Source organism: Epinephelus moara, chromosome 22 (assembly GCF_006386435.1).
Source record: "Epinephelus moara isolate mb chromosome 22, YSFRI_EMoa_1.0, whole genome shotgun sequence".
Taxonomy (NCBI): domain Eukaryota; kingdom Metazoa; phylum Chordata; class Actinopteri; order Perciformes; family Serranidae; genus Epinephelus; species Epinephelus moara.
Window position 1 is genome coordinate 17,401,977 of NC_065527.1, and position 19,235 is coordinate 17,421,211.

A 19,235-nucleotide genomic window follows, 5' to 3' on the forward strand; every position below is an offset into this window, starting at 1 on the left:
TATTGCAACATGAGAACTTTAAGAAATGTGACTAATATTAAAGGTATACCATGCAGGAGTTTCCTAAAAAACAAAAAATGTATAGACTATGAAAGTCATTTCAAGTCAAGTGTGTGGAAATGTAAATTTCTGCGGAAGCTCTGCCTTCTGTCTGCAATTTTCTTTTTTTACTTCTTATTTTGTGGTCAGGGCGTTTCTGGGCTGCAACCTTTAGGCAGTGGTGTGAAGCCAATAATAGCGTGGAGGTGAGGTCAGGACTGTAGCCGCCAGGTAGCAGCATGCGTGCAAAAGAAAGCAAAGTAAATATAAAACACAGCGTGGGAAAAAACGCAAATATAGTGAGGCGAAACACCAAGCAGCCAAAGCCTGTTCCAAAATGAGAGTGAATCTGGGTTTTGCTTTTACTTTTGCTGCAAGTACTGAAAGAGGGAATGAGGAGTGACATGGAGTTGGCCTGTGCTGGTGGTTAGTTTAGTTAGCTTTATAAAGTATCGCCATTATAACAAATGTTGGGTTCCTGCAATGGTACAGTGGCTTCCAGTGAATGTACAAGTAGTGTAGGGAGGAGCGGCCAAATTTAACTGTTGTGAATAAGCAACAATTCCTGCAGAGTATACCTTTAAGACGATCATAAAAAAACATGCAAAAACATGGCATCATTGTCAAGTGTTGGTCTGGAGTTATTCCCAACACAGAGACTCACTCACCATGACCTTTCGCAGCTTGTAGCGTTTGGAGCGGATGTCATCCATCAGCATTTCGTATGGTGTGAGCTGGTATTCGATGGGTAACGGGTTATACTGGCGCTCCTGAACCTTCTTCAGTTTAACACCATCTCGTAGATCTCGCATTACCTGCACCCAAAACCGTGCCTGGTGGGGACAAAAAAGATGTGATATGATAATTACTGCAGTGCATAAGTTATATAATCACCAATACATTGTCATAGAGTTGAATCTATTGATGCTTAGTGTTGTACAGTAAGTAGATATTCTTCTCACCCAGTCTGCATTTTGCAGCTCATTGAGGTCTTTAACAGGCTCCTCACGATTCTCACCTTCCATCCTCCTCAGGTTCTAGCCAAGAAAAGGGACAGGACAAACAAAAAGGCGGGAGAAAAACAGAGATAGAAATTAAAAGTGCTTTCTAATGTCACCTAATGACGCCGCATTCGCAGTGCTGGCTGATATTGAGCTGAGGTCACTGGCAAACTGCCCATGTTGTCAAAGCAGTCTGGTTAATAAAATCAATTGATGTTGTTTCACATGAGCGTGTCGATATCTGTCCCATTTTATATTGACAGTGTACCCGAAAGAAAAAAAGAAGTCAATAGTTAAGTAATGGCTGCTATTAATGTCTGCCTGCTGAATCCTCCCTGCACAAGCTAGTTATTGAAAACTGGGTGACCAGTTCAAATGTCAAACTGGGTAAGGTTGAGGACCGCTCTCCTTGTTGTTAGCTGCATGTGGCAAGACGATGTATTGTAAACACTTACTCTGCTGTCACACTATCCATTCAGTTGACTTGTTTTCACTGAGAGCATGACTATGCACTTAGTGAGGACAGATAAAGCAGCTGCCCAGACTGGAAGGACAGGGACAGGGTGCTCTTACAGTGGCTCCACCACCGAAACAACACGTACGCTTTTGATGTTCCTCTATCAGAAACAGGCAAATACTTGACTCATAAATTAAGTTTTGGTTTGTCAAAATTTGTTTTCAGGCCAGATGACTCTAACATGATCTACCATATCACTCTTAGATCAAAGAAAAAAAGCCCAAAGCGTCCCTTCTTGACAGCTGCTTTTCTTGTCATCTACACATCTATTCACCCACACCCGTGTTTACTGTTGAAACACATTCCTTTTTCTGACGCATAATCTTTTTTTTTTTCAGCTGATCTGACCTTTCTCTTTCTCTTCTAATATCCAAATGCATTTCTGCTGTCAATTTACTTGCCATCTTTGTTACCCAGGACTCTCTTCCTTTTATAAAACCATAACAACACTTAACCTGGCTGTCGCTCACTCTCAGTGTTCACAACAAATTCCAGTTTTGGTTTTATTTCTAGATTGGCAGAAAAGACAGGGGAATCCAAAGAGAAGAAGCTGATAAACACTGACAGAGAAGACAGAAAAACAACTGACCTCCTAATTTGTAAACATGTGTGATACTGTGCATGGTTACTTATTAGCAACTATCCAGTGACCTTCAGTGCTACAGGGAGTGCAAAGCAGCCCCTATAGCCTGGTGGTCCCCTCCTGTAAGCTCCTTAAATTGCTATAATAAGGTTAAACTTGATTCTATAACCATATATTACATAAGGCTGAATGCATGACTCACGGCACTGTATTTGGTGTACATACTGTGCAGCAAGCGACTCAATCAGGAAACACAAAGTTGTTCTGGGGCATGTACAAGAACTCATTTGATGTCTATTTTTGGAGTGCTTGAGTGGGGTGTGGCAAATATTTTTCCCACAAGCTCTATAAGGTACATTAATAAAATGTATGCATATGCGGATTTTATTATTACTGTCAGCCAGATGCAAATTTAAGCTGTAACAAGATGTTACTTATCAGAAACAGTGCAATTACTTGAATGGAGTCTATTCCCAACACATTACACTTTTACACAACATATTCATGTCATCCCAAATTTACTTGTAGTTTGTATTTTGTGCTAGTAATTGCTAAAACGAGCTTTTCTGAAATTAGACTAGACACTGAACTACAAAGTCTGGGCCTGCACAAGCTGCTTATGACATCTCCCATGGTGTATTTCTTTGATAGCATTTTTGATCAAGGATTTCAGCACATCTTGATTAACAGTTAGTTAATAGTTAAAAAAAACGCTGTCTCTAAGGCCTTTTTCAGACTGCCAGCCCACATCTGTTTTTTTGGCATACCGGAGGATTGTGTCCAGATTGATTTTAGAAAGTCTGAACAGCAAAAAAAAACAAAAAAAAAAACATGAAATGCAGTATTTGCACATTGGATCCAAACTACATTTTAAGGTGGTTTGACATGCAACTGGATGTCAACAGATGCCTCTCAGTCCTTAAGCTCTGGCTTCACATTGACTTTTGTTATCACTCGAAATGCAACATACAACAATGATGTCAAATCCAGAGTGACAGAAGTGCTGAGCAGAATCCATGCTGCTACTAGCAGAGCACTTAAGAGGACAACATGAGGAACAACAGTCTAGAGACAGCTGCCGACAGAGGAGTTCTGCACCCCTATTTCTCATGCTTTCATTTTGGAAAGCCGTGTTACCAACGTAGCTACGTAGTTATTGACGCCTACATTGTCACCACAGCAACCCACACAGAAAGGTTGGTGATGTCTGGACACAATAATCTGATATGATCACTTGCAAATGACAGTGTGGACAGTCAGTCTTAAAGATCTGATCTGAGAAATCTGATTTGCCTGCAGTCTGAAACTAGCCTAAGAGGGGGAACCCCTTACTAATCATACTTAATTACTCCAGTATCAATACTCTATGTACAGAAATAAATGAGAAATAATGGAGAATCGGGATGCCAGATCACATCCATGCAGAGTTAAGTCATGTGAAGTAATTTAAACGATGAGTTCCCAACTGGCCGTACAAGGGGGTCATACAGGGACACCCACACAGTCTCAATCATTCTGGACCATTACTTCTTCATGGGTTGTTTTGTTGTTATTGTGCAGTTTCTGGGCACCACTCTGGAATTTTCTTTTCCCAGTGTCTGTCTCTTGGCCTTACAGATCCTAATTCAACCAATTGAATTCTACACAGTAAATTCAAGTAAACACAGCAGAGTGGTGGGTTTGGTACCTCCTTATATACGCAAATCTGTTCTATGCTTACAAGCATTCCATATCACTTTCAGTTTCTTTTGAATTTTGATTTGATTTATGACGTGCAAATGAGTCAAATGTTGAGTATGACTCATGGACAAAATTAGCCGACTTTGGGAATATGGATGAGTGGCAATAAATGAAAGTGAGCGTAGATGTTACTTAATATTTCTGAAATAGGATTAGGTGACTCACTTCCTGTGTAAGTGTGTTATCAATTATGGTGATAAAAAAAAGATACAAGTGGGTGAGCAGAAGGCACTGCTTGTGTTTCCACCAGATTGCGATTCATCCTTATCAGATTTATCAATAACTTGCAGATGTCACTTGTCAGAGTTTCTTACCTCCTTGGCACTCTTGATTTTCTCCAGAAAGGTGTGTAGTTCCCTGGTTTCAGCATAGAGAGCCCGACAAACAGCCTGGTAATGGTTTGGAGCGTCGGATGGGCTGGGCAGGTGTGAGGAACATAGCTGTAGAGGAGAGAAGGGAAGGAATTAGTTATATACGGTATCCTATAGTGGCCCCTTGAGGGAAATTGTGATTTTGGGCCAAATAAATAAAACTAACTTGTGTATAAATCATGAATTAAACATGGCCAACATAAAGTACATATTTTAGTATCCTACATAACTGATGCATAAATAGATAGTTATATAACTGTACACAACCGAGGCACAACGGTACTTCAGTCTGGCTCAGAAGCAACCTCTGAGTTGCCCAGCATACATAAATCTGACATAAGACAATATGTAAACTGCATATATATTGTATGGAAGAAGCTAACGAGTGAGCCACCTCGCATCTTTCTCATCTCTGTAGAGCACTGCACATGCGCAGTAAACATCAAGGCTGCTTTCCTGAGGTGGAGAGAGCTACAGGACATAAAGAAATCCCAACCAATGTCAGCTCAGGGTCAGTTTAACCCTTTCATTTTAGCTTGCTTATTGTTTCGATCTTCTTCTGTTTACTTGTATTTGACACGTACATGGTTGTTGGCAACAGAGGTATGGGCAGTTTTTTTCTTTGCTGGTGTTTGTTTTGCTGGTGTTCTGTTTACGTGCTGAAGATACTGAGCTTGACTGAGTGAGAGTATGTGCAGGGAAGAAGGGGCTGTGCAGCGCTGAATATGTGTAGCCCATCTACATTTCCTGGGTTTAAAATCTAGCCCAACTGAATCAGTAATTTTGCTAGGATGTATACCATGTTCACCATCTTAGTTCAGTGTGTTTAGGTACTTGGTCATATCACAATTCTGGCCTGATGATGGCACTAGATGAAAAAAAAAAGGAATGGGAAAATCCAAGTTATCACAAGTCATCATGGGGGGATATGAAGTCTGCATAATATTTAATATCAGTCCTTCTAAAAACACAAAACAAACAAGTCTGGCTCAGAGCAGTAATAGAGACAATGTCAGGGGATCACCAACATCAGTAGGCTTTATCGTCTTGGGACGATAACTGTCTGTACAAAATGTCTAAATGCCATCAAAGAGTTCTTGAGATACTTCAGTCTGGACCAAAGTGTAGTCTGGCAGGCTCATGTAGCCATGCTGCTGTGACTAAAAACAGTGCGTACCAGAGTTTAAACCTGATCGCCAAGTCGGCGCATCATTGCCTGACTAGCATCACTTACGCACCATTTAAAGTCCTGACCCTGATGGTATGTTACTGTGATTGTAAAGATAATAAAGGCTGCCTGCCAGCGTAATGGATGAGCTGTCAATTATCTCCAGTGACACAAAAGGAGGAAACCAGATGAATGACATATTTTTCATGTTCTCCTAGAGGGCTTGGCTAGCCACAGGAATGTCTGACTCAGCAGTCCGTGTCTTCTTCCTTGTCCACTTGAAGGAAATACACAGGTAAAAATGATACCTGAGCAGTGAGTGTCTTTAATGCCATGCTTAAAATACCGCTGCATCGGTGGTTTCCACTGTTTATGCTAAAAACAATGACCAAGCACAAAACTTTATCTATTGCAAAAATTCGGGAAAGCTGTATATTAACAGTATGCCAATGTCACAGTCTAAAGATCTGGTGTTAAATTGACATTGTGGGAAATCCTTTAAATCTTTGATGAGCGATTATTAATGGGCTACAATCCAAACTCCAGATTGACAGCTTTGGTTAAGAGCATGACAGCTCATGTTGCCACTCCTCTGTTCACTCAATTTCACTGAAGCAATGAGGAAACCCATTCAGCACATTCAGTGTCTAACTATTCCTGTCTTAGTGGGATGCTTCCCTTGCAAGTCCTGTCATCTGTTGTCAGCTCCTCGTCTGGCTGAACCCTCGCCGACCCAACCTCCCGCTGCCCGACACAACAGCAGAGTAAAAGTATAGGAAGGAGGTTAGCCAGGAATGTGCTGTGTTATCTACCCCGGTCATGTCATACCAACATACTGCAGTTTACACTCAAGAGAATGATTGTTAGAGGAACTGGGAGGCAAGCAATGCGAGACACGCACTGTTTGTGTTCCACACCGGGTTCATTATATGGAAGGAACGGGCTGTGAAAGTTTCTAAGCCTATTCCCCAAATACCAGCGTGTTTACACAGCTATAATTGCCAGTCTCATATTCAGAAGCTACTTGGGGAATTTACAGCGTGACGGCCCACATCAGGGGAATTTGTTTGGAGCTGGAGTGATGACGATGTGTGGATGCAGAGCTCTGTTAACAGACCTGATGTGAAAATGGAATAAAGGAGCAAATATTCAAAGCAAAAGAAGAATCTGCACATTTAATGCGCCTATGATAACTTTGATCCGTCATGGATCTACATCAGTCTTATCCCTCGAACCATGACTGATTGCACTGTCGCAGTAAATGATTAGAGTTATTATGGGAGTGTTACAGAGTGAGAGGATTCTACTTTTGTTTTGAACACACCTGGTGTATCTCAGATTGCATCTTACTGAAAATTATCCATCTGCTCTGATCACCTGCAGCTGAGCACCATGTGTATCGTTCGCCAGCTGCTAAGAGAAAAACACAAAAATAAAGCAGCAACCCACCGTGATGAGGTCTCGATAGCTACGAATGCTGCTGATTGAGCTGGTGGTGGTGGCAGGGACGGGTTCCTCTTCCCCTTCCTCCTCGCACTCATCCTCCTCCTCTGTGGCTTCGTAGCCCTCGTCAGGACAGGGGTCACTCTCAGTTTTGTCTGTGTTGGTCATCATGTCGATCAGGCGCTCCAGCGGCGGGGTGAGTTCACGCTCTTCGTTTTCTTTGAGGCCATAGTCCAGAGCTTTGTAAATCATGACACCCAGTGAGTCAATAACCTGTGGGACAATGGACAAATAAGTTATTGTAGTTTATTATTGTATACTGGAAAATAAATAAATGCATTTCATAGACTTGGGTACAATAAAATAATTTGTTTCAGCTGTGATTCCACAGAAAAAAGGGCGGTGCAGGACTAGATATGAAAGACAAAAATAGAGTATGATTCCAGTATACACACAAATTCTTTGGTTTGATATACAAGTAAGGAGGCTGAGTGTAGTAAAATTATTTTCATTACTGCCCACTGTCATTTGTTTACTTCCTGTTGAGTGTGCCAACATTATGTTCTTTCCAGCTGAGAGACTACTCTCAATTTCATGTCACCCCCTGCTGCTCTATAATTAATGGCACACCAGCACATCCTCGTGGAACAGACCCAATTTCTTACCACCTCTTTGATACACAACTCCATCTACATCAGAACGTAAAAGGACAAGAAGACAGTTCATGTCCTCAACCCAGATGTGAAACGAGGCCACAGTGTTCCTCCAAACAGCGTGATTATTACCATAATCTGGGGATGATTTCATTTCATCGCTGCTTCCCCTCATTAACTGACAGGGGATGACCTATCTTTTTCTTTTTTTGCAGCTTGTTCCAAAATGTCTAAAACAACCACCGGGCTACGACAACACAAAGTTTTTCTTTCACTGCAGCATGATAAGTTGGTTCTGCTGTGCAATGTCCTCCCCTAACAACTTAATCAAAGCATTGCTCTCAGTTCAACAAGTGTTCAGGAGCAGCAGGAGCTAAAAACTCCACACAGAACAGGAGCTCACTGACGACGAACTCAGGAGCTGTTGGTTCTTCATCAGTTTGTACATGAATAAGTTGTGTAGGCCTTTGCTGACTAAAAATATTTAGTTAATTGATAATGAAATAATAAAAGTAATGAAAAATCTTTTGGTTTCTACACTCCATCCACTTCAGCTGATACTTCAAGCTCAATTTGTGACTTAAACTTTGATGGACATGTCAACTCAAACCCCCAGAAACAGCATTGGGCCTTGAAGCCAATTTTACACAGTGGCCAAACGTGGAAGTACAATGTCCAAGTTCATCATGGGATGACATGGGGCCCTAAAAGACTTTATCCCATAGACTTACACTGTCAAAGAGATAACTGTAAATCAGTGGATACATCTTTTTGAGCATCACAACTGCCATAAAATGTCTCTATATGAAATTTCGCTGTCAGGATTTGATCCATTCGGTTCGCTAACATTTAAAACGTCTAGAAGAGCTGCACAATGAAGTCATTTTATCCTCATTCAAGTTAGCGGAGGGCTTGCTCTGAAGATCCAGGTAATTTTATACCATGGAAATCAAGCTTTTTTGGCTTCATGCGCCAATAAGCAACTTTCATAGGGATGAAAAGGGCCTCGCCTCCAACACTATGACCAGTTCTCTCTATACATCTCGCTTCAACTCCTTTCAGTGCTGAAAAACTTTTTCCATGACTTAAATTTTAAATTCTATGGAAGTTAAGTTTCTTTTGGCATCCCAACATTAATAACGTAACATTCAGCATTCAGCAAAATATACTACAGCATGCCCCCTTTTCCTAGCTTCCAGTTGGGTATTAAAGAGTGCCCTTTATTGTTTTCTATAACATTCAACAGGACAATTAAGTCACTGTGCAACTGCTGTGGCTACAAGCATAGCGCAGGATTTGGATGTGGATAGAAACCACTAGCTGCAACCTATTTGTTTGTGCACAAACAACACCTCACCTCAAAACTATTTTGACATTGCTTTGTTGTGGTAATAAAATGAGCTAACTGCTCCTTTAAGTGCTGCATACTGCGAGCCATTATTGTACTGCGTGTTCTTATCCAGAGAGAATACATTGTTGAAAAAGGGAGGTGTCCAAATAAAACCGAGTGCTGCTGTGGGTGAAGCTCACGTTGATGGGCACGGCTAGCTGTGCTTGGGTGAGGTGACAGTGAACAGAACCTGGCCGTGGTGTCTGGGAGTGTAGCGCACAAAAGGGAAGGGTGTTGACTGAGCATGTTTGGGATCATTAAATCCAGCAACCGAGGCAGAAAATCATTACGTAACTCACCTGTCATACTGAGTCAGAGTGCTGTCATCACGTTTGGACTAAACTCATTAAGTCTCCTATAGACTGTGTTTGCCCTTGATCTTTCTGAGAGGCATGAATTTTTCAGCCATTACAGTGTTTCTACTGTACAGCGAGCATGTGCAGCTATTCCATTAAGGTCTTGTCTACACATACAAAGACATAGTTTAAAACTTATATTTTTCTCTGCGTTTTGGCCTTTCGTCCACACATAAAATATTTTCGGTCACTTTAACTGAGATTTGTGAAAACAAGGTGTTAAATTTACGCATGCAGATTGTTGCTTTGTGTAACGAGTATGCACCAGAGACAATAACAACAATGGCATACTACTGTTTGATTTTTCTATATTTTGTAAGCACTGCTAGGCCTATTGACCACTTTATATAATTACTTAGTATTACTACATGCTGTACAGATGAATGGAGGCATCTGATGCTCCGTTTTGGTCCACCTCAGCGTCTGCAGGCTGTCAGAAATGACGACGGAAAATAAGATCACTACGCATGCTCAGAATGTTTCTGTCATTTGAGGTTTAGTTTATGTAGCCTTCATCACCACCTATTGGCCCAGCTAGCATTTGGTGTTGTTATTGAGTTCTAGTGTGGAGATATTTTGTAAAACGAAGGCCATTTAAAGAGAATGTTTTTTTATATGCTGAAAAGAAATATCTGTTTTCCAAAATATCCGTACACATGCAGACACGACCTCAAATTCTATGTTTAACTAGCATCTACTTCCATGTTTATCCACAGCTTTTCTCTGCATTGAAAAGGTGTAGACGTCACAGTGCTACATCACCTGACCACATGACCAGAGCTTTCTCTATTACAAAGATGAGAAGCTTTAATAACAGTCATGTCTAAAACAGAGAGGCTGAGTGGTCGCGTGTTAGGGATGTACATGTCATGAGAGCTTTGAGAGAGAAACGGTTTATGTTAAAACTTAGTAAATAAACAAGAACATTTGTATCTATTTACCATTTTTGCTTGTCAAGAGAGTAAAGTGTACAACACTTTTGAGCGGTACAGTGAGTCTGTATCTAAATGTGTGTCACTAGAAACTGCTATGGGATTGTGGTTCTTCTCTCAAATCAGATCTTTGAACTGTCAGCTTTCTATAAATAAAAGAACAAGCACTCAAAATACCAATATCACAAAAGCAGCAACAGCCTCCATTCTGAATTTTCCGACACTAACCTAACCTATTCATCCAATTCTTTCCTGGAGAAAGGCAGGGTTTTTTTTTGGTCTTGTACTTTCACCATTTATCAACCATCTCTGTGTGCATCTGATAATCCTGTTCCAGGGCTAAAATAAATATCCTATTCCTTAGTGTCTCATTATGTAACCTTATAATCCATCTGTAGGACAACATGCACTGTAGTAGGCGGAGATTCCCTGCAGCGACAGACAGCACAAGGGGTCTCTTTCATAGGCCACCAGGATGCAAACGTTTACACTGGACCACATAGGGTAAACATCAATAATCAAGTGTGGTAAATCCTCTTATATCCATGTGTAATTTAAGCAGTTGCATTCGACTAGATTTCCATGTGAGGAACATTTGCTATACTGGCAAGGCATGGGTAGATTTAGCAGTTATTGTTTAAATCCAATTTCCCTGCCAACACAAAATGGCTTGTAATAATTAACTGCTTCACGGCTCAACAGAAGCTAGCACAGAAGGGCTCAATGCATCATTAATTAAAGCACTCTGTGCAATAATCTGGTTTATGTTATCCCAGGTTTACGCGCTCCAGAGCATAAATAATGAGAGCTTGGACTCAATTCGCCAAATATACAGTTAAGTCCAGACATAAATGGTTGTAAAAAAGAAAAAATACCAGTGGAGGCTGTATAACTCCACCCTGTTGCGACAGCTTTGTGACTTCATATCCAAGAATGACATTAAATCATGAGTTTATGGCAGGTGGAATGGGGAAGACGCATCTTAAGTATCGATAGCCAGCGACCAGGAAAGAGGAGAAATTACAGCTAGGTTTTCTAATCACACTTCACTATCTCATCTGACGACTTATGACTTAGAGGAATGAGGCAAGGAGCCAAAGCAGAGGAGGAGGAAGGAGGGGGAAACAAGTATGCAGATAAGCAGTTGGGAAAGACAGCCAGAAAATCCACTGCTGGGTTTCAGGCACAGGCAGAAATGTTTGGTAGCAAACCGCTAATTGAAACCAGGCTCCACCCAGGATAGGTGGAAGCATGCCACCGCTGATGAAACACTCATATGTTCCCATCGCTGTGGTCTTGGCCAACCACAGGTAGCGCAGGAAGTCGCCTACATTTTCAAATGCTCCTTGGGAAATGTAGCGGGATGAGTCACCTGGGTGTCAGTGAAAAAAAATAACATCCCGAGAGTGTGTAACACACAAAAAACCTTCTCAAACTCAATTCAAATAGCTCCACTCTCCATTGGAAGCAACTTTTCTCATGCTCGCCAAACTAATAATGATGCTAATCACTTGCATGACATCACTGCCCGTTTGCCAACAATGAGTTGTTTTATAGTACAGAATCTCGTTCTCACATGAAGACCAGTGTCAGAGGCATCATCTCGAGACTCAATGACAAATAGGAAGAGAATTTTCTACTCATGAATAACGTTTGTCTCCTTAAGGAATGGTGGTTTCATATCAAATCTCCAATGTTGGACCTGTGTAACTCTTAATAAGCATAACTAGTAAATAAAAGCTAATAAACAACATAAAAGTACAACTTCAAACGATGGATAAATTGTAAAAATGAATATGAAAACCAAATCCTCGTGCAGGGGACTGTTTTTGTCCACACATGACCTTATATATTGGGTCCACTCAACAAAATTATCGCAGTTTTTCCACTTAACCATTTGAAATGGGTCAAGCTGTTCACTTTGCAAACACTGGCCTTTTGATAACCAAAAATAAATAAAGAGGGGCACATAATTTAAAACATCTGTTTGGTCTTATTTTGAGCCAAATAGCTCAAGCTGGCAAGCAAGCAGTCTGGTCACTCACGAGTATAAATGCTTGCTCTGGTGAGGCTAAAACTCGAGCGGCCTTTGGCTCGACGCTGTGCGCTACTGTCTGAGGGAGTTTTACTGTGTGCTGCTCTCTTAACCAGAACTTCTATTATCTTCTACTATTTTTCCTTCTTTTCCTATGCATTGCATGTTTTAGTTGTAACCTTTGCAGTTTTCCAATCACAGAGCCTTTCATAAATAACAAAAGCTCTTACAAGCTACCACTTTGATTCATACATGGCAAACTGTGAGGACGAATGATCCTGAATCACAAAACTAGGTTGAAAAATAGACAAACATATTTTCAGCTGTATAAGACGGCTCAACGAGCAGTGCAAGAGGGGCAACCGTGATGGAAAAACATCGGTGAGTCAACGAGTACACACATGGGCAAAGAATGAGCCGTTTGTGTTAAAGAGCATCATTAACGTTCACACAAACACACGAGAGAGGAAAGAGTAAGGCTGATGTGTTGCTGAGTCTTTTAGCACACTGATCAGTTTACACAGAAATACAGTCTAGTTTTCCATTCATGAATTGTCCATTTTCATTTGTTGGCAAGTTTGGCATCAATCAGGGATGTTCCTAACAACTTATCTCCTTGATTTTAAAGTTGAAACTTTGACTAGTCCACTAGTCTAACAGCATGAAAAAAGTATAAATTTTAAGAGCAATTTGACATTGTTAATCGGGTTTAAATGACTAGTATTTCTGTTGCTGACTAGCGAGGGTAGCAACGTTTAATCAATGAGTAAACTAAACAGGCCCAGTATATAATACAGTTGATGAATGACGTTTGGATCTGCATTATCGCAGGCGACTTCAGATTTAAGAGGACTATTGAAAACTGTTATCTAGCCTTTCTTATTAAATATATGACAACTAATGGCACAATTCATGTGAGAGCAAAAGTCTGTTTTCTTGCAGACAACAACAACAAGCCTGACATCATTGTTTGGGTTAGAGTTAACACGACCACATTCTTGCCTTTGCAGCTGCAGCCTGAGGCAACACTGTGACCATCTGAGTTGACAAAACAGTCAGCTAAGCAGCCCTCAGCTTTTGCTGCAGTAGTAGAGTAAAGCCATCACAACGCAGACAGTTACATAAGCAGAGCTAAATCTAGAGGTCTTCCACCGCAGGAGCGGATGCTCGGCCTCCTCCAGTCTGAAGCATCACTGTTCGTAGCAAGAAAGAACACAGTCTTATCTCCAAGTCATAAACTTTCCAGTTTGATGTGAAGTCAACTGGAAGAACTGAGAAAATGTCACTCTGGATCAAACAGCCATCACTGACATTATGTGGCTTCTTTTCAAGCTCTCAGGGTGGCATAAAAGCTGATCCTGGAGATGCAGCTATAGAGAAGAGGATTTCAAACAAAACGCATCTCCAGATAAAACTCCCAAACACTAAGATTACATTTGATACTGTAAAGCATATGTTTTTCACGGTTAAACAGCTTTAGCAGCATAAAGTTCACACTGCAGTTATGTGCCAAAAACACCCTCCCAAAAGCACAAACCTACAGAGTATGGTTTATGTCACTATAGCTGCAAAATAACCCTTACTGAGCTTGACCTAAATGTTGTCAGAATTCCCCCAGTGGCTCTCGATGCCAGACAAATCTGATAGGCAGCTGTGACAAAGGAGAAAAATCTGTCTCTTCACACAAAACACATTTGTCTTATTCTTAATACCACACAGGACTTACTGGCAGATACTGGAAAATATCTGTGACAAAAAAGATCTAAAAACCTTGTAAACCTGACAGACTGAAGAGGAAATTCAATTCATCTCTCAGGTCTGACTGAACCAGAAGAAAATCAGAAATAGATTTCTTCTGTGGTGTATATAAATAGAATAAACTGACTCAAATAGCGCAGATTAGTCAATAAATTGCATCCCTGTGGTTTTGTTCTTGCTGTGAAAATCCCTGTATAGGCAGAAAATGGAACCTTACTGTGGTCTGTAATATGAGCCGCACGAATGCTTTTAAGTGAAGCAGTCAATGTCACAAAAATCAATAGACTGATTAAAAGCAGGATGTGAAAATAAGGTCACTGGTCAATGTCAGGCATACAGGGATCAAACTGGATACCAGTCAGACTCAAACGCAACTGACCCAAAAAAACCTCACTCATTCAAAAGAATCTGCAGCCATCATTAAAAATTATGTAAAAAATGACGTCTCCTTCTCTGACAATGTGCAGTCTGACGTCAGAGCTGACAAGAAAAAGTCTTTGTAGAGACAGAGCTCATTGCCTGCAGTGACTGGTATACAGGGGGAAGAAGACAAACACACATACACACTAAACACAGAAGCCTCACATGCAGACACATGCAGGCCCTGTTCAACCAGCTCCAGTGTGGAAGCCAGTACTGTAAACTGTTTGCATGCAAATATATGCACTGCTTCTTAGTCTTAGCCAAGCTGACAAATGAATCTAACCATCTGGAAAGAGGATAAGTGGGAATGATGGTGATCCAATTTTTAAATATGAAACTTAACATTGACAAGAAAAAAACAGGTCCGTGAGTGAACAAGTCTCAAACTTGGGGTATGATGGATACACACTTTTTGAAGAATGAGAATATAACCCTTCAGACTACTTCCATTAGCTGCCATTTGCTCATGCTCTCACTCATGACTGAAACTATTAGTGTCCATTTCAAAATCTGAGGATTTACCTTGTGCGTAATTCTGGTAAACTAATTGGCATGGCTTAAATTGAGCCACAGGGATCTGAGCAGACCTGGAAAACTGTAGAACCAGTAATGGGATACTACAACTAATCTCACCTTAGTTTTCAACTTAGGACAAACTGGGTTAAGCCTGTCATTAAGGCTACAACAGAAGGTCCAAGTCTCAAACTCTTTACCTCAAAGAAATATTTACAACTTGACATGAAGGTGACAACAAAGCACCACGAGAGAAAAGCTTGCTCATGACCAGTTTAAGTAACAAATTGGTATCTTGTTTGATATCATTGAAGCTTATCCCAACACAGGTTCTGTGGTGTACGAGAGCTAAAGTGGGTCAACTCTACGCAAGCTGGTGATTAGCTCCAAAAGACTGAAGAGTCTAGAAGCAGAGAGGAGTATGAGCGAGTGGCACTGGCTGATTGCCTAGTTGGCTGACTCACTAACACAAGGAACTGATACACAATGTCAAAACATGAGGGGCACAAGACTATGGCCAAAATGTGACCAAGAGTGAGAGGCCTGCTGTGTATCATCAGTCAAAAGGGACAAACTGTGTCCATGTGTACTGCCCACTAAATCAATTTTACTGAATGATCCAAACAGAACTAGGTCAAGGAAGAGCACCGTGGCAGAGTTATAGTTCCAGTTAATGTTCCTCTCAGAACATTAAATTACATTAAAGGAATACTTTGCCTTTTTTTAACCAGTTTTCTATCATAGCATTGTGGGTAATATCTGTAAAGCTACTCTCATAAACTTCCTTTCATTTTCCCATCTTTCAGATGCCTGCCAACCCGGCACAAAGAGCTCCTCTCTTTCTCTCTCTCAAACTCAGACCAAACTATAAAACTAGGCAGTTCTAATCAAAAATAAACAACGAGAATGTTTTCAGAAACATATTTTACCAATTAACTGTAATCTGAGATCATTTGTTACCAGTCTGCCACCAAATTGTTTCCTATGTCAAAACGGACAAGCTCACATTACAGGAGCACTTATCAATCTGGTGCGGCACAAAGTGTTCTTGTAGTTGTAGGTTTTCTGCCTCTTGAGCAGAAGTGAATGCCACAGCAATTTTTTTCTGTTTTCTCTGTCATATAGCACCAATTTCTAAAGTATTTACATCTTTCTACAACGTTTTATGAAAAGACCATCTTTGCAGTACTGAAATACTTCTTTAATCTTTTTTTTTTTTTAAATATCAGGTGGGACAATTAAGATAAAACTGTCTACAGCGATGCTATCGGCTCTGCTGTGAGGCCGCTGTGCTTTGAGCTAAATGCTAACACGCTTACATTTAGCAAGTGTAATGTCTACCATGATTACCATCTTTGTTTAGCATGTTAGCATGCTAATTAAATTAAATTAGCAGTAAACACAAAGTACAGCTGAGGGTGAATGTCATAAGTTTTTGCAGGTTACTGGTCATAAATGGGGACCATAAATGTCTTTAACAAGTTTAATAGGAATCAATCCAGTAGTTGCTGAGATATTTCAGTCTAGACCAAAATGGTGGACAGACTGACAGCCAAACATTGCTATTGTTTTTAGCATGATTTGGAAAAACAAGCCATTGACTCTATCAGAGAGCTCAAACAAGTGACTATATTTGTGCTTAAGCTATCAATCCATAAAACTAAGAAACAGAAATACATTTTTTAAAACTCGACATTTCCTCAAGGTTTAGCCATGCCATCACTTCTGAGGAACTGTCATGCTGATCGCCTCAAATAACCATTGTGCAAGATGTTATGCATTTCTGAGGTAAACACACCCTGTTTATTCACAAAGCCAATGATGCATGGATCAGCCCAGTATCAAGTAGCAAAACATAACGCTAGGGCGTCGGTGGCTTAGTGGTAGAGCAGGTGCCCCATGTACAAGGCTGTTGTCACAGCGGCCCGGGTTCAACTCCAGCCTGTGGCCCTTTGCTGCATGTCTCTCCCTCTCTCTCTCCCCCCTTCACACCTCACTATCCTATCAATAAAAGGCAAAAAATGCCCTAAAAAATATCTTTAAAAAAAAAAAAAAAGTAGCAAAACATAGCACAAGAACAAGAAAAGGAGGAGAGGAAGGGACTATCAGCTGAGGCTGAGGAATTCCATTTCTAACTAAGCCATGCAAAGACACTCATACTGTGCATGCCTGTGATCACATGAACTACAAGACAAACATGTAAAACGATCAGACTGCTGTGCTCAGAGTTGACAGAGGACTCTCTGTGTAATTAGTCTATGTACACATCACGAAGCTGTGAGAGAAACTTCTCCTCCCAGGATTGTACAGTGTACCTTGCTTGGCCAAACACACACTGGACATATGACCTCTCCACAAGGTTTTGGTGATGAGCGCATAATGGTGCAGAGAGTAATGCTTTTATGAACAAAAGGACAAGAAGTCGTGGTCGCTTTTAAGTGCTCATCTGCATCAAAGTGCAGCAAACACAATGACTAAAGAACAAAGCAGAGAGTGCATTTTGTGTAGCGCTCACTCCCACTCAAACGTGTTTAGTGCATCACAGGTCAGGGCTCAATCTCTGGGACAAGCAGATTTCTACCACTTCCTAAAGATAATAAAGAGGCCCTACACACAAGAAAAGATCACAACTTCAACCAATATTGATAATCGGTTAATGTTAAATGTCTTCCTGCATTGGCTCAATAACAAGGAAATATTTTTCTCAAGGCCAGTGTCAACAATATTGCAGCACAGCGGCCACACCAGCCTACTTGTGGTGGAATTGCTAACAAGTGGTGGGCAAGCTGTGAAAAACAGATTCTGAAATAGTTTTGTATGTGTTCGCATGATTAAGCAAACTAAATAATGCATGACGGTTGTGGAGTGAAAAGAAATCTGATAACTGAATTAACATTCATTCAATAACAGCACATTCTGTCTTGAGGGGAAATAAAACTAAGGGATTGTGTCTAATAGCAAAGCACTCTACCAGTGCGCTGAAAAGGAAAACTTATTTTCAAAACTGAACAATGGAGACTGTAATGTGAAACTCACCTCTAATGACGTGGGGGCCGGTTGGTATTTATCTGTAATGACAGAAGATTGAGAGTTATTCACACTCATAAACACTGTGGACAGTTATTAATTGTGCAAACACACCCTCTGAATTATTCATGTGCATCTTGTGTACAATTAAGCAAGACATCTTTAAAGGCAGAGAAAACACACACCTCACACAGCGTTACAAAACATTAATTATTAAATGTGAGAGCGGAGAGGAGACTGTGTAGAGGGAGCGTGATTACTCGACAGCGCTGATATCGACTGTAAAACTACTGAGTGAATAAATGATTATGTTTTCTCTGCAGTCACTGCACACTGCCTGAGGCAAATGGAGGTGTCAAAACCTGCCACTGGGGACTGGCTACACTGATATGACTGCTCCCTCATACTCAAGAGAAAGACATTGCCCTCTATTCACCATTTCCATGGAAACCCCTCTGAAATGAAAAAAAAAAACTCAACCTTGATCATGCCCTCTTACATACACTATAAACCTTTTCCTAACAGAACAACAAATCACAGGAACCTAAATGGACAGGAAAAACCTGAAGTTTCTCTTTCCCCTACTGACAAAAGCTTATACGAAAGCTTTGATAATCTTATCTCTTGTTCTATTAATGGCCTTTCCAGCACAGCTTTACCTCTGGATTTGATGTAAGAGCTCAGAAGTGCAGTCTTTCCCACACTGAATAATTACATGCACTTTAAAGTTTGACAGCTAATCACTAGCACGTATGGTGATTGGCACACAGATTAACTGCCGGTAAGAGTAACATCAGGGGTGAAAGTACAAATACAGAGATATATCTGCAGACTTTAACACCAGTCCAGAGTGTAAAATTAGGCCATTGCATATAAATGAGACACTTGGCCAGATGTGTGATGTCTCTGAATGCTAATACAAGTGCCATTTCAGTTTAAAACCTATCAATTGAGGAAGTCATTGAGCACTTTTCAATTAAATGGGACTACTCTGACTGCTGTGGCTGCATACTACTGCATTTTTTCCCCACATGGACCTTTAAAAGAATACCTCTTCCACAAAATAACCATTTGTATATCAATTAGTCATGCTGTGAAAACTGTTTCTTGCATGTCTCCAAGGAAAACAGAAAACATATTGCTTTACTGATTGAAAAGCAAATCTATATCAAAACATCCGTCTACGAACTGTCACACAACTTACTACTGTGTAATCCAAGTCTCATTTATCCAGTCGTATGCTCAGTACTTTCCAAACACATTCACGTTTGCTAAAACCGTACCGT

The 19,235-nt window shown here is 40.6% G+C and overlaps 1 protein-coding gene across 6 annotated transcripts in view; it reads right to left on the reverse strand.

The window, feature by feature from the left end:
* spire1a (spire-type actin nucleation factor 1a) overlaps positions 1–19,235 on the reverse strand; it is a 36,391-nt gene that overhangs the window by 12,524 nt on the left and 4,632 nt on the right. For all 6 annotated transcript variants that reach the window (XM_050034978.1, XM_050034977.1, XM_050034975.1 and 3 more), the window contains exons 2-6: positions 17,959–17,990; positions 6,869–7,135; positions 4,195–4,320; positions 1,002–1,076; positions 708–872 (exon numbers count right to left, since the gene is read on the reverse strand). In XM_050034978.1, coding sequence (XP_049890935.1) covers positions 708–872; positions 1,002–1,076; positions 4,195–4,320; positions 6,869–7,135; positions 17,959–17,990 — 665 coding nt within the window. The remainder of the gene's footprint in view (positions 1–707; positions 873–1,001; positions 1,077–4,194; positions 4,321–6,868; positions 7,136–17,958; positions 17,991–19,235) is intronic.